This window comes from Nycticebus coucang, chromosome 16 (assembly GCF_027406575.1).
Source record: "Nycticebus coucang isolate mNycCou1 chromosome 16, mNycCou1.pri, whole genome shotgun sequence".
Classification (NCBI taxonomy): domain Eukaryota; kingdom Metazoa; phylum Chordata; class Mammalia; order Primates; family Lorisidae; genus Nycticebus; species Nycticebus coucang.
In genome coordinates, this window is record NC_069795.1 from 56,994,327 (window position 1) to 57,006,037 (window position 11,711).

Genomic DNA, 11,711 nt, shown 5'->3' on the forward strand with positions numbered 1-11,711 from the left:
ATGTGTAAGTAGTTGTCATTATTATGTTTACAATGTATTTACAGCTGTTATAACCACTGTTGTAAGAGTCTATAGTCTACTCCTTCATGTTTCCCAAACTTTTTCCTACAGGATATGTGTAAATGTTTTGAAGATAATAGAAAAATAAGAAGGAAAAAAGGCCATGAAGTCCTTCCAGGTGTATACTCACAACCCTTTCAAAGCACTTGTCCACCCCAAACTCATTTTTTCCTTATTAGCTGGTAACTCCTTGAGGACAGAGGAATGAATACTGATAGCTACTGTAGACCTACAACAGTGGTTCTCAAATATACGCATGCATCAGAATTACCTGGAAAACTTGTTAAAACCCCAGCCTGCTAGGTCTTACCCCTAGAAATTCTGAAAAGGTATTTTCAGAAGGGGAAGGGCCTTAGGAATTTCACTTCTAAGTTCCCAGGCAATGCTGATACTGCTTGTCCAGGATCACACTTTGAAAACCACTGAACTAGGATATCCACACACAAGCCCATAATCCAAAGTATTCTGCCAAACTCCTAAGGAAATAAATAGTACAGAGATGTTATAAACAGAAGTTCAAGGCCACTTTCTTTTGGCTTGAAAAATATACTTGGAAAAAATTGCATTTTTACTAACATAGAAAATGTTGGTTGTCTATGTTATTCTTAATCGTTTGAAGTAACAATCCCACTTCTTACCACTTCTATCATGGATCAAGCAAGAGCACTTTTTATCTTTTTTTCTATTATGGACTGACTTAATAATATGGACAGTTTATATAAAGCCTACATATCTTTGAAGTTATTGGAAGAGAGCAGATGAATGAGATCAAGACCATCATGGGAAGTTACTTAAGCTTGGCTGTAGACAGTAAGAGAAAGTACTGCAGATTCTTAATACTAATCGTACGATAGGGAAGAAAAAGTATTAAAGTGAAAAAAAAAAATATACAATTTTTATTTATCTGGCTGTAACTAAACTATAGCAATTAGGAAAGAAGGTGCCAGCTGTTAATTACCCTCAACAACTAATGGCACTGTCTTCAGGATATTTTGAACTTGTCCCCATTAGAACAAGTGCAGAATTTTAGGTTTTATGATAAGAGGACATTTCCAATAGTTCTCATTTGTCTTTTCTACTTCCTAGTTTCAGGAGTACTGTTACTGCAAAGGCATTTAAGTCTTTTAAACCACTGGAAGTAGTCCACGAGTTTACCAACAGCTTATAAAGTGCTCCTCAGCAAGGTTCTAGGTACCCACGGTTGCCAGTTGTACAATCTGGGTCCCGAAAACAAAAAACTAAAACCAGATTTAAATAATAGCATTCATCTCTAGAGATGAATTCATGGGCGACTTCACACGTGTCTACACATTTTCTTGTGTTTTCCTGGCTTTTTTTACAGTGAGTATTTTTATTACCTTTACAATCAGAAAATACACAGTTTGTGTTTTGTAGAAGTACATGTGTGTTTTAAAAAATGAACCAGCTGTCTCCCAGTCCTTTCTGCCATTCCAAAACTTGTTTACTCTCTCAACAAACATACCCAGTCTGAGCTCCGTGAGTTCCAGGGCCCTCCGTCGCCGAGTTTGGGATGAAGTGTCCTTCCCTGGCTAGGAAGCCAGAGGCCAGGACTTACCAACCCGCGCTCGGCGTTCCCAGAAGAAGGCATCTCCACAGGGCCCCCCAGGCGTTCGGGGACGAGAGCACCCACCTAGACGGGGGCTTCAGGTTGTTCTTCCGGAGGAGTTCCTCTTCGTAGCGGAGCAGCTTCAGCTTCTCCACCAAGTCCTCCATCACCACGAACATGTGGTAGGCCGCGCCAGGCCCTCGCTCCACGACCACCTCTCCAGCCCCTTCGCCACGGGACCGAGGCACCCCATCCTCCAGGCCGGACGGCGTGACCACTGCCGCGGCGGCAGACATAGCAGAACAGACAGAAAGAGCCCACAGTGGGCTCGGGCCCACAGACCTCAGCGGCCTAGGCCGCCTAAGCCGCAGCAGCCAGGACCTCCGCGACCTGTAACCAGGCGACAGGAGGACAACCCGTCACCAGGGCAACTAGACTCCGCCTCCTTCCCGCCCTCCATGTTTCTTCCAAATTCCCTCCAACCACAACGGGCTTCCTCGATGACGTCACGCGGGCCACGTTCTCCGCTGCGGGGGTGTGGCCAGGAGATGGTCCCCGCCCCATAGGGCGTGGCGTCCGGCTCCGGGCTTCTTTCACCTCCTCCGCAGCGGCTTAAAGACCGGGGTGGGGGGAGTGTACAGGGCTTGTGTCTCGGTTCTCCTTGCCAGCTGACTCCTAGCTGGCTGGAGGCCCCTTGGATTTGGTGGTTACAAAGGCAGCTGGAGGGACATTGGGTCAGCTCGTAGCAGTTAAAAGATTAAAGGGAGATGAAGAAGCGTAGGATTGAAGACGACATTAGCCCCCTGATATCTTTCTCAAACCTTTCATAGTTGTAAAGATAACCTGTGTCATAGGTTTCACTTTACCTTAGGAGTTCCACCAAAAGTGTTTTGTCACAGACAGGATAAGTAAAAGCAGGGATTGGGAAGGATGGTTCTGCAAAAACAAGAATACCAAGCTCACATTCTGCTGCTTAATCTGTTTCAAATCCATTACATGTAGTAAAAACTTTGGGAATACTTTGTCAAATCCAATAAAATAAAGATTATCTTGAAAGGAATTTTCCTGCCTTATAGCTGTAAGTGTGGCTAAAGACAGGGTGTTGCTACTATATTCTGCAGCTATTGACCTAGAAAATGCAAGAAGTGGGATGTAACTGACCACAGATGTAGCCCAGCTTTTAAGAGATCTCTGATATCTTGTATCTGCCCCTAAAGAATAAAGAACCACGTTTTTTGACATAACTGAAATTTGAAATTCACCTGTAATATCTCTTTGTTAGAAAAATGAAAAAAAAAGCACACTTTTCATTTTAATCAGTCTTCAACGTTAACTTGTTTCTGATAATAAAAATATCAAAGTGAAAATTTAGAAAGGCAAATACCATTTTCCATTTAAAGTAGTACATAAAATCATTGATTTGTGTAGAAAATAACCTAAAATGGAAGCCTAGTGAGAATTTATTTTTAAATAAAGAACAAACATTGATTGCTGTTACAAGTCCTTAACCGGCTGCTTTAAATAAAAATGAATTTAAAAATTGGGTTTGACCCAACCCCACTGGGTCTTTCTCTTTCTTTGCTTTCTTAGAACAGTGATTGCCCCCTGTATATCCACCAAATGTGTGGGGCAGGGGTGTTTTTGGCACATCTGTATGACAGAGTAGTATTAAATAGATGTATGGCTTTTTATGTTTAAAAAAAAAAAAAAGAAAGCCCAGATATATGTTTTGAGGTACTTGGTTAACCAACAAATATCTTGTGGCTTTTAAAATGACTTACAAAAAGTTCTCAGGCTTTAGAAGTAAATTAGTTACACCCAGGGAGGTAGATGTTCTTAGGGAGCATGCTGCCTGCACAGGATGTTCTGACATTTTGGGGAAGTTGTATGACACATAGTGTGAAATAGTCACACATTACGTTTCCTTCCCATTTATGACATTGTTGCAGCCAGGCTTGAAATCAATATGAAAAATTATTCTTTCCCTTAACTGTGGAGAAGAACAAAAAAAAAAAAAAAAGAGTAAAATATAAAGTGTCCCCAGTAACTGTGGCACAAAGAGAATGAAAGAAAAGCCAAACTGTTCAGTACTGAATGTTTTCCCACAGTAAAAAAGTAAAAAATAATGAGAAAAAAACACTGAAATGTCATTTAGTTTTATAGGGCCCATGGATTATTTTTGCTGATTCCTTGTTTACCCATAAGAATTGGCAATACATCAAAAGGTCATTTCCTTGATAGGAGTTTTCTTCATGTATATGAGAAAGCACACTCAAAGTGTCTTCTGGCTGTCTGCCAACTGGAAGCTTTAGGGAGTATATTAGTATTTGTTTTTTGAAGAACTAGCTCATTCATTGACCAAAGAGTTAAAGTTTGAAGAGAAGGGAACATTGAGGTATGTTCATACTTCTTGTGAGGAATCTTAAGAGAAGTTTATCCCTGGTTGTACTATGCTGACCACTATCCTTAGCAGGGCTTCTGACTTCAACTTTTGTCTCTTGCAAACTATCTGTGAAGTGATTGGAGGGAATTTTTAAGACCCTTAAGATCGTCCTGTGAATCTCTGAAAACTAAATAGCATCCCAGTCACAGAGGATTTAAGCTAAATGGGTTTCCATAATGTTCAGCAAGTCTAGGGGTAAGAAGGAGGTGGGTTCAAAAGATGAAACAAGGCTTTCCAGTTCTATTCCAAATATAGAAGCAAGTCCTCCAAGAAGACTGGGCAAGCTTAAAGAACAAAGCTGTATTGTGTTACAAGTGTCTTAGTACTACCTATTGAAGATGTTACAAACTTAGAAAGCCACTGACGGGGTAAAACTTTATTGAAACTGTAGGGAGGAAAAACTTTACTGCTACTGTGCTTGGTTCTGTGGCTGGACCTGAGAATTAAACTGATATAAGATAGGTTAATGGGGGAAAATCGCACAAATTTTCTTCAATATTTTTACATGCAATATTTTTACTGGAGCCTTCATAGGAAAAATGAAAACCCAAAGAAGCAGTTAGGATTGAGAGCTTAGATGCTGCTTAAAAACAAAACAAAACAAAACAACAACAGTAGAGAAGTGACAAGATAAAAAGGGATTAAAGGAAGTCAACTTGGGTAAATTGTGGAAAATTGGCTAGGAAATAATGGGTAAACCTAATCAATGAGGATAATTTTAGTCGGTTGGTTTGTGCAGACCTAATTTAGCATCTATTTCTAGTCTCCAGTCATAAAAATGTTATTCTCTTCTTGGTACAGGAATGTCATTTTTCTCCTGGGAAACTTTATGACTTGCTTTTAGGTAGCAATGTTGCATTTCCTTCCCAAGTATGGTATTGGAAGCTTGGAGAGCCATTCTTGCATCCACTGTATTGCATGTGCCTTCATCTCAAAATTATCAGTATGTAAGAATGGCATATTTTGAGATGGCCTGTTCTAAACCCTATTCAACCTAATAAAAAGTTGTGTCTGTTGAAAATCTAGAAATAAAAATTCATATTTGTATGGGAAGCATTAGAAGTGATGCCTTATAAAGCATAACGACATCCGTTCTTCAGAACTATACTAACGATCATAGCCAGTGCACTGAGACACAAAATAGGAGGATTTCAGAAGGAGAAACTAGTGCAGATGATTCAAGAGAATCTATAGGGGCCAGCCACAGTGGCTCACTCCTGTAATCTTAGCACCCGTAACTCTAGGAGGCTGAGGTGAGTGGATTTCTTGAGCTCAGGAGTTTGAGACCAGCATAAGCAAGAGTGAGACCTGTTTCTAAAAAAAAATATATATATATATCCAGGTGTCATGGTGGGTGCCCGTAGTCCCAGCTACTTGGGAGGCTGAGGCAAGAGGATCGCTTGAACCCAAAAATCTGAGCCTGTATGATGCCACTGCACTTTACCCAGAGTGACAGAGTGAGACTCTATCTCAAAAAAAAAAAAAAAAAAAGAGAGAGAGAGAGAGAATCTATAGGCAAGCTATTTAGGCTCAACAAGTTTGGCATATATGAGATCCAAACTAAGGAAGAGTTTTTGGGGATAGTTAAACAAACAAACATCTCAGTAATCAATAATATGTAGCTCCCTGGTATAATCTTGTCCTTATCCATATGGAGAAATCATTAAATTTCACTGAAAGTTTTAGAAAACTTGAAATGTGAATACAATGTTTATGAATGAGAAAAATCAGTGTCTTTGCCCAATCTCTAAACTCAGTAGTTTCAACTACAATTCCAGGAGAGTTGATCCTGAAATTCATATGTAAGAGTAAATTTTAAAGGAGTATGAGGAAAGAACCATAAGATCAGATAACATGATTCCCAATAATGATATCACAAGAATAAATAGAAGATAGCCTGAACCAGGCAAGCTTTTCTATGGAAATGCAGTATACAACAGAGTTGGTATTACTAACTAGTGAAAAAGAATAAACTGTACTCAAAATATTATTAAAACTATGGGTTATCATTGTGGAAATAATATTATGTTTCTGATTTCCATCATGTAAATATGAAATATTTTTAAAATGTGTAGAAGAAAACATAGTATCTTTAACCTCCAATGTAGGAAAAGATTTCTTAAAGGAAATAAAGAACAAATTTTAAAAGAGAAACTCATCAAAAATTAAAAACCCAGATAAAAAATATAATAGGAGGGCAGTGCCTGTGGCTCAGTGAGTAGGGCGCCGGCCCCATGTACCCAGGGTGGCGTGTTCAAACTGAGCGCCAGACAAACTGCAACAAAAAAATAGTGGGGTGTTGTGGTGGGTGCCTGTACTCCCAGCTACTTGCGAGGCTGAGACAAGAGAATGGCCTAAGCCCAAGAGCTGGAGGTTGCTGTGAGCTGTGATGCCATAGCACTCTACTGAGGGCAACAAAGTGAGACTCTGTCTCTAAAATAAAAAAAAAAAAAAAAATGGGTTAGTCTCCAGGATACACAAATAGATCACTGCAAAGCTGCTGTGTCAGGCACAGAGGATTTTGGGTGTGTTTTTCTAGGTCAGAGTTTCTTGGTCTAGGTACTGTTGACATTTTAGGCTGGATATTATTTGGTGTGGGGCAGGGGGCTGTTCTGTGCATTATAAGATGTTTAACAGCATCCCTGGCTCCTATCGGCTAGATACCAGCAGACCAACCCTTAGTGGCAACAACCCAAAGTGTCTTCAAACATTATCAAAGGGTCTGTGGGTGTCAAAACAGGCCTAGTTGAGAACCACTGCTCTAAATGCATGAGCTGAAATTGCAAATGCCTTTATAAGGATCAGGCATATGGACTTAAATAAGTGATGTATGTGAGGGAACTATGGGTAACTAGAAAACTCACACAAACTCAAGGAGGGAGCATTTTTTTTTCAGGTAGTAATTCAGCCTGAATTTGCCATGTGTTCTGATTTTGCAAGAATTTGAAACTGGATTTGTATGTTATTGTGAAATATCAGCACTCTTGAGGGTGATTCTTCTGCACAGAAAATATTTCAGGGATATGTTAGTTGTTAAAGATATTTGATTTATTAATGCATTAAAGTTTAAAATTGAGAAGACTTTTTCTGGATTTTTTAGTTTGATATTCCCATTTCATTTAGTTTATCAATATAGTAAATTTATTACAGTTCAGCTTAAGGGGAAGTTTACAACTTAAATTCCTGTAGAAATATTAAATTATTCATAAACTTGTTACATTTGCTTTAATATTGTCTGAAAAACTATTCCATATACTGATAAATCTCCTAAATCCAAAAGAAAAAAAAATTAGAGGAGGAGAAGGGATTAAGTTCTGTTAAGCATTCCAATACTGTCTGTAAATGCAGATTTCAATGTAAAATCCAAAGTCTAAGTTAGTCAATTATACACTATTAAGGAGAATCACATGTCAATCTGTTTCTGTAATAGGCCGAATTTTCAACTGTTAGATACTTAAAATATAAATACACACAAATTGTCCTCTAATGTAATTATTCCTGCGCTTGACATTACTGTACTTAATGTCACAACTTTTCAGGATTAACATATAGTCAGCCTGGAAAACAATCATCATCCCAAACTGAGACTGAAGTTTCTCATCCAATGTACCAAGAAAGTCTTGGGCCAAATGTAGAAGAGGTTTTTATCCAAAACTCCAATGGGAAACACGAAGTCCTAACTTGCTATAACTCCCTAACTTAGGGAAGTGGTTTTGTAAGCCTATTGCCTCGGTTTACTTCCTTCACCAGCTCCTCTCTGCTAATGGAAATCTTTTAACCCTGTTAAGATTATATAGTTAACTGCTTTAGCTAACTTTGACTCACAAGATGGATAAATGCCATCCAATTATATTGTACATATATTGAGTTTTTCTTGGCTCCATAGTCCCATTTTCCTGGGAGAGAAAACATATGTATGAAATGTAGTTTACTGCCCCTGTGTAGATGAGGAGGATGATTATTTAAGAGTTTTGAGTAGGTGTTGGGGATGGGTGGGGCAAGTGAATGATGTTCAATTTTGCATCTTGGTGTTCTGGCAATCGTGTAGAGAAGGGACTGACTATGGGAAAGTTCAAATTGATTCAGAAGGCAATTTGAAGAGTTAGATGAAAAATAGTCCTAAATGGGATTGCGTGGCCATTACAATGGTGAAAATATGAGAGTTAACATATTTTTAGGAAGCTAATTTAGCAGGATGTGTAACTGGCACCATGAGATGTTCTCTGAGGCATGCATGGCACTGCATACGAAGTTGTGGCTTTTGTACCGCTGCCTCACTGGAAGTTGTGAGCTTCCCCAGACATCTGTGGCTTAGTGGCTCCTGTTGGCCAAGGGTAATTTTCCAGAAAAAAGACCAGCTATAAATGCTGAACAGTTAATACTCATAGCATCTGGGAGGGGGTACATCAGCTTGATAAAAGAGGAATCAGGGCAAGCACCAACGGCTTTTGCTACAATAGTTGACATTAAAATGCAACTCTTCCAAATACATGGGATAGGTACTGAAATAGCAAGCATGATTAAAAAAGTTTAAAAAAGGTATAACCCATATAAACAGCATATAGTAACTCTGCAAATATTGAAACATTCAGCCTACTTTCCTAATAAAGAGTTCTGTTCTGGGTTGGCGCCTGTGGCTTAAGCAGCTAAGGTGCCAGCCACATATACCTGAGCTGGTGGGTTCGAATCCAGCCCGGCCCACCAAACAACAATGATGGCTGCAACCAAAAAATAGCCAGGCATTGTGGTAGGTGCCTGTAGTCCCACCTGATGGGGAGGCGGAGGCAGGAGAATCGCTTGAGCCGAGGAGTTGGAGGTTGCTATGAGCTGTGCTGCCACGGCACTCTACCCAGGGTGACAGCTCAAGGCTCTGCCTCAAAAAAAAAAAAAAAAAAAATATATATATATATATATATACACATATATATATAAATAAGAGTTCTGTTCCATCATATATGTCAGTAACCTTTGATTTGATATATATGAGTCCTAACAAGAAAGATTGATATGATCTGTGACAATTTTGAAGGTTAAATAGAAATTGGTTTATTTTTCAAGGGTTAGATTTAAAAGATTCATTTTATAGCCTGGGACAGCATTTTTCCCTTGAGGAAAAATTAAATTTGGACAGAGAGTAGAGCTAACAATAAATGTCATAGGAGAAAGCTCTCTTAATGGGACACCCTAGAACTTAATAAAAGCAAAATCTGCTAGATGCTATTGCCTGGAGAATTATTATACCTTTGTGGTTACAACTCTGCATCTCAGCACACAGTACGCCAGACACTGTGATGGTCTGTTTCACAAATGATTATTGGCATCTTATCTTGAGGTTTTGAAAACTGTTGCCTAACCCATTCCATGGTAATAAAATGTTAAATCTGAATGCCTTATTTTGATTTCTGGCTCCTTAGTGAAGATGAATTTCTATTCCACACCTTTACATTTTCCTTCAGAAATAGGAAAAGGGATCCATTCTGCCTTTGCATCTAGGGAAATTTTGATGAGAGAACATCTTTTTCCCCCTCTTTCTGAAGGTGAAAGTAGGAAAGCCCAAACCAAAAGAACCAGAGAACAAACTGATAGATATAGATCATTGCTTTTCAACCTTTTTTATCTCATGGCACACTTGAATCACCTATGGCACACTTAAATTATGCTGATTTTTAAAAAAGAGTTAAAAAAGAATATATTTACTGTGCTTTGAACATCTTTCATTTTTTCTTTTTTTTTTTATTGTTGGGGATTCATTGAGGGTACAATAAGCCAGTTACACTGATTGCAATTGTTAGGTAAAGTCCCTCTTGCAATCGTGTCTTGCCCCCATAAAGTGTGACACACACCAAGGCCCCACCCCCCTCCCTCCCTCTTTCTGCTTCCCCCCCCCATAACCTTAATTGTCATTAATTGTCCACATATCAAAATTGAGTACATAGGATTCATGTTTCTCCATTCTTGTGATGCTTTACTAAGAATAATGTATTCCACTTCCATCCAGGTTAATACGATGGATGTAAAGTCTCCATTTTTTTTAATGGCTGAATAGTATTCCATGGTATACATATACCACAGCTTGTTAATCCATTCCTGGGTTGGTGGGCATTTAGGCTCTTTCCACATTTTGGCGATTGTAAATTGAGCTGCAATAAACAGTCTAGTACAAGTGTCCTTATGATAAAAGGATTTCTTTCCTTCTGGGTAGATGCCCAGTAATGGGATTGCAGGATCAAATGGGAGGTCTAGCTTGAGTGCTTTGAGGTTTCTCCATACTTCCTTCCAGAAAGGTTGTACTAGTTTGCAGTCCCACCAGCAGTGTAAAAGTGTTCCCTTCTGTCCACATCCACGCCAGCATCTGCAGTTTTGAGATTTTGTGATGTGGGCCATTCTCACTGGGGTTAGATGATATCTCAGGGTTATTTTGATTTGCATTTCTCTAATATATAGAGATGATGAACATTTTTTCATGTGTTTGTTAGCCATTCGTCTGTCATCTTTAGAGAAAGTTCTATTCATGTCTCTTGCCCATTGATATATAGGATTGTTGGCTTTTTTCATGTGGATTAATTTGAGTTCTCTATAGATCCTAGTTATCAAGCTTTTGTCTGATTGAAAATATGCAAATATCCTTTCCCATTGTGTAGGTTGTCTCTTTGCTTTGGTTATTGTTTCCTTAGCTGTACAGAAGCTTTTCAGTTTAATGAAGTCCCATTTGTTTATTTTTGTTGTTGTTGCAATTGCGATGGCAGTCTTCTTCGTGAAGTCTTTCCCCAGGCCAATATCTTCCAGTGTTTTTCCTATGCTTTCTTTGAGGATTTTTACTGTTTCATGCCTTAAATAATTTAATTAATGATCTTTAAAAATTTTGCAGGATACCATTCAAATATCACTGATCTAGATAGAGATTAGAATTTTCCTTTTTTGCAAAAACTTGCTTTTTGCCAGAGAGACTATTTTTGAAGATTTTTTTGGCACAACAAACCCTTGAGGACATATTATGTGTTAAGCACTGGGCTTGGGCATGATGGTACAAAGACTGGTGCCCATGTCCAAATGGCTCATACTTTTTAATGTGGAGACATAAGTACCGGCCAATGGAAACAGAGTTTGAGAGGTAAGTACAATGTTTTGAAAAAAGGCTTTCAAGACTTCTCTTATCTCACCCCTCTACCAAATGGTTGTTCCTCCTCTGTACCCATATAACCTATCCTTCTTTTCTTAGGAGTCTCATTTTTCTTCTATGTTCTGAAGGATCAGGAAGAATTAGGCAGGAGAAATCAGTAGGAGAAGCATTATCTTTGAGGTGGATCTCTTGGCTGGACAGGCAGACTTTAGCGTACAGGTGATGGCTCTTGTCTTTTGTGTCTAACGTGGCACTGATGCCCTTTTGCCTTTTGGTAGGTGTGCAAAGGCATGAGTTGACTCTGCCTAGGAACTTCAATATGGAGTCTGCCATACATATGAGATCTGACAATTATGTTTGCAATCTCATCCTAGAAAAAGTGCTACATACTTCACTGCTGAATATCACTATGGTCATGTTTGAAGTACTCTCTTTGGCCATCTGATGACCATAGTGGTATTCAGCAATAAGACATGTAGTACTTTTTTCTAGGATGAGTTCTTGAACTTAATTGTCAGACC

General features: G+C 38.9%; 1 protein-coding gene across 1 annotated transcript in view; it reads right to left on the reverse strand.

Annotated features, from left to right (window-relative positions):
- Nucleotides 1–2,078, reverse strand: part of IFT57 (intraflagellar transport 57) — a 60,588-nt gene extending 58,510 nt beyond the window's left edge. The window contains exon 1 of the mRNA XM_053564475.1: nucleotides 1,712–2,078. Coding sequence (XP_053420450.1) covers nucleotides 1,712–1,923 — 212 coding nt within the window. The 5' untranslated portion in view covers nucleotides 1,924–2,078. The remainder of the gene's footprint in view (nucleotides 1–1,711) is intronic.
- Nucleotides 2,079–11,711: the final 9,633 nt, after the last annotated feature.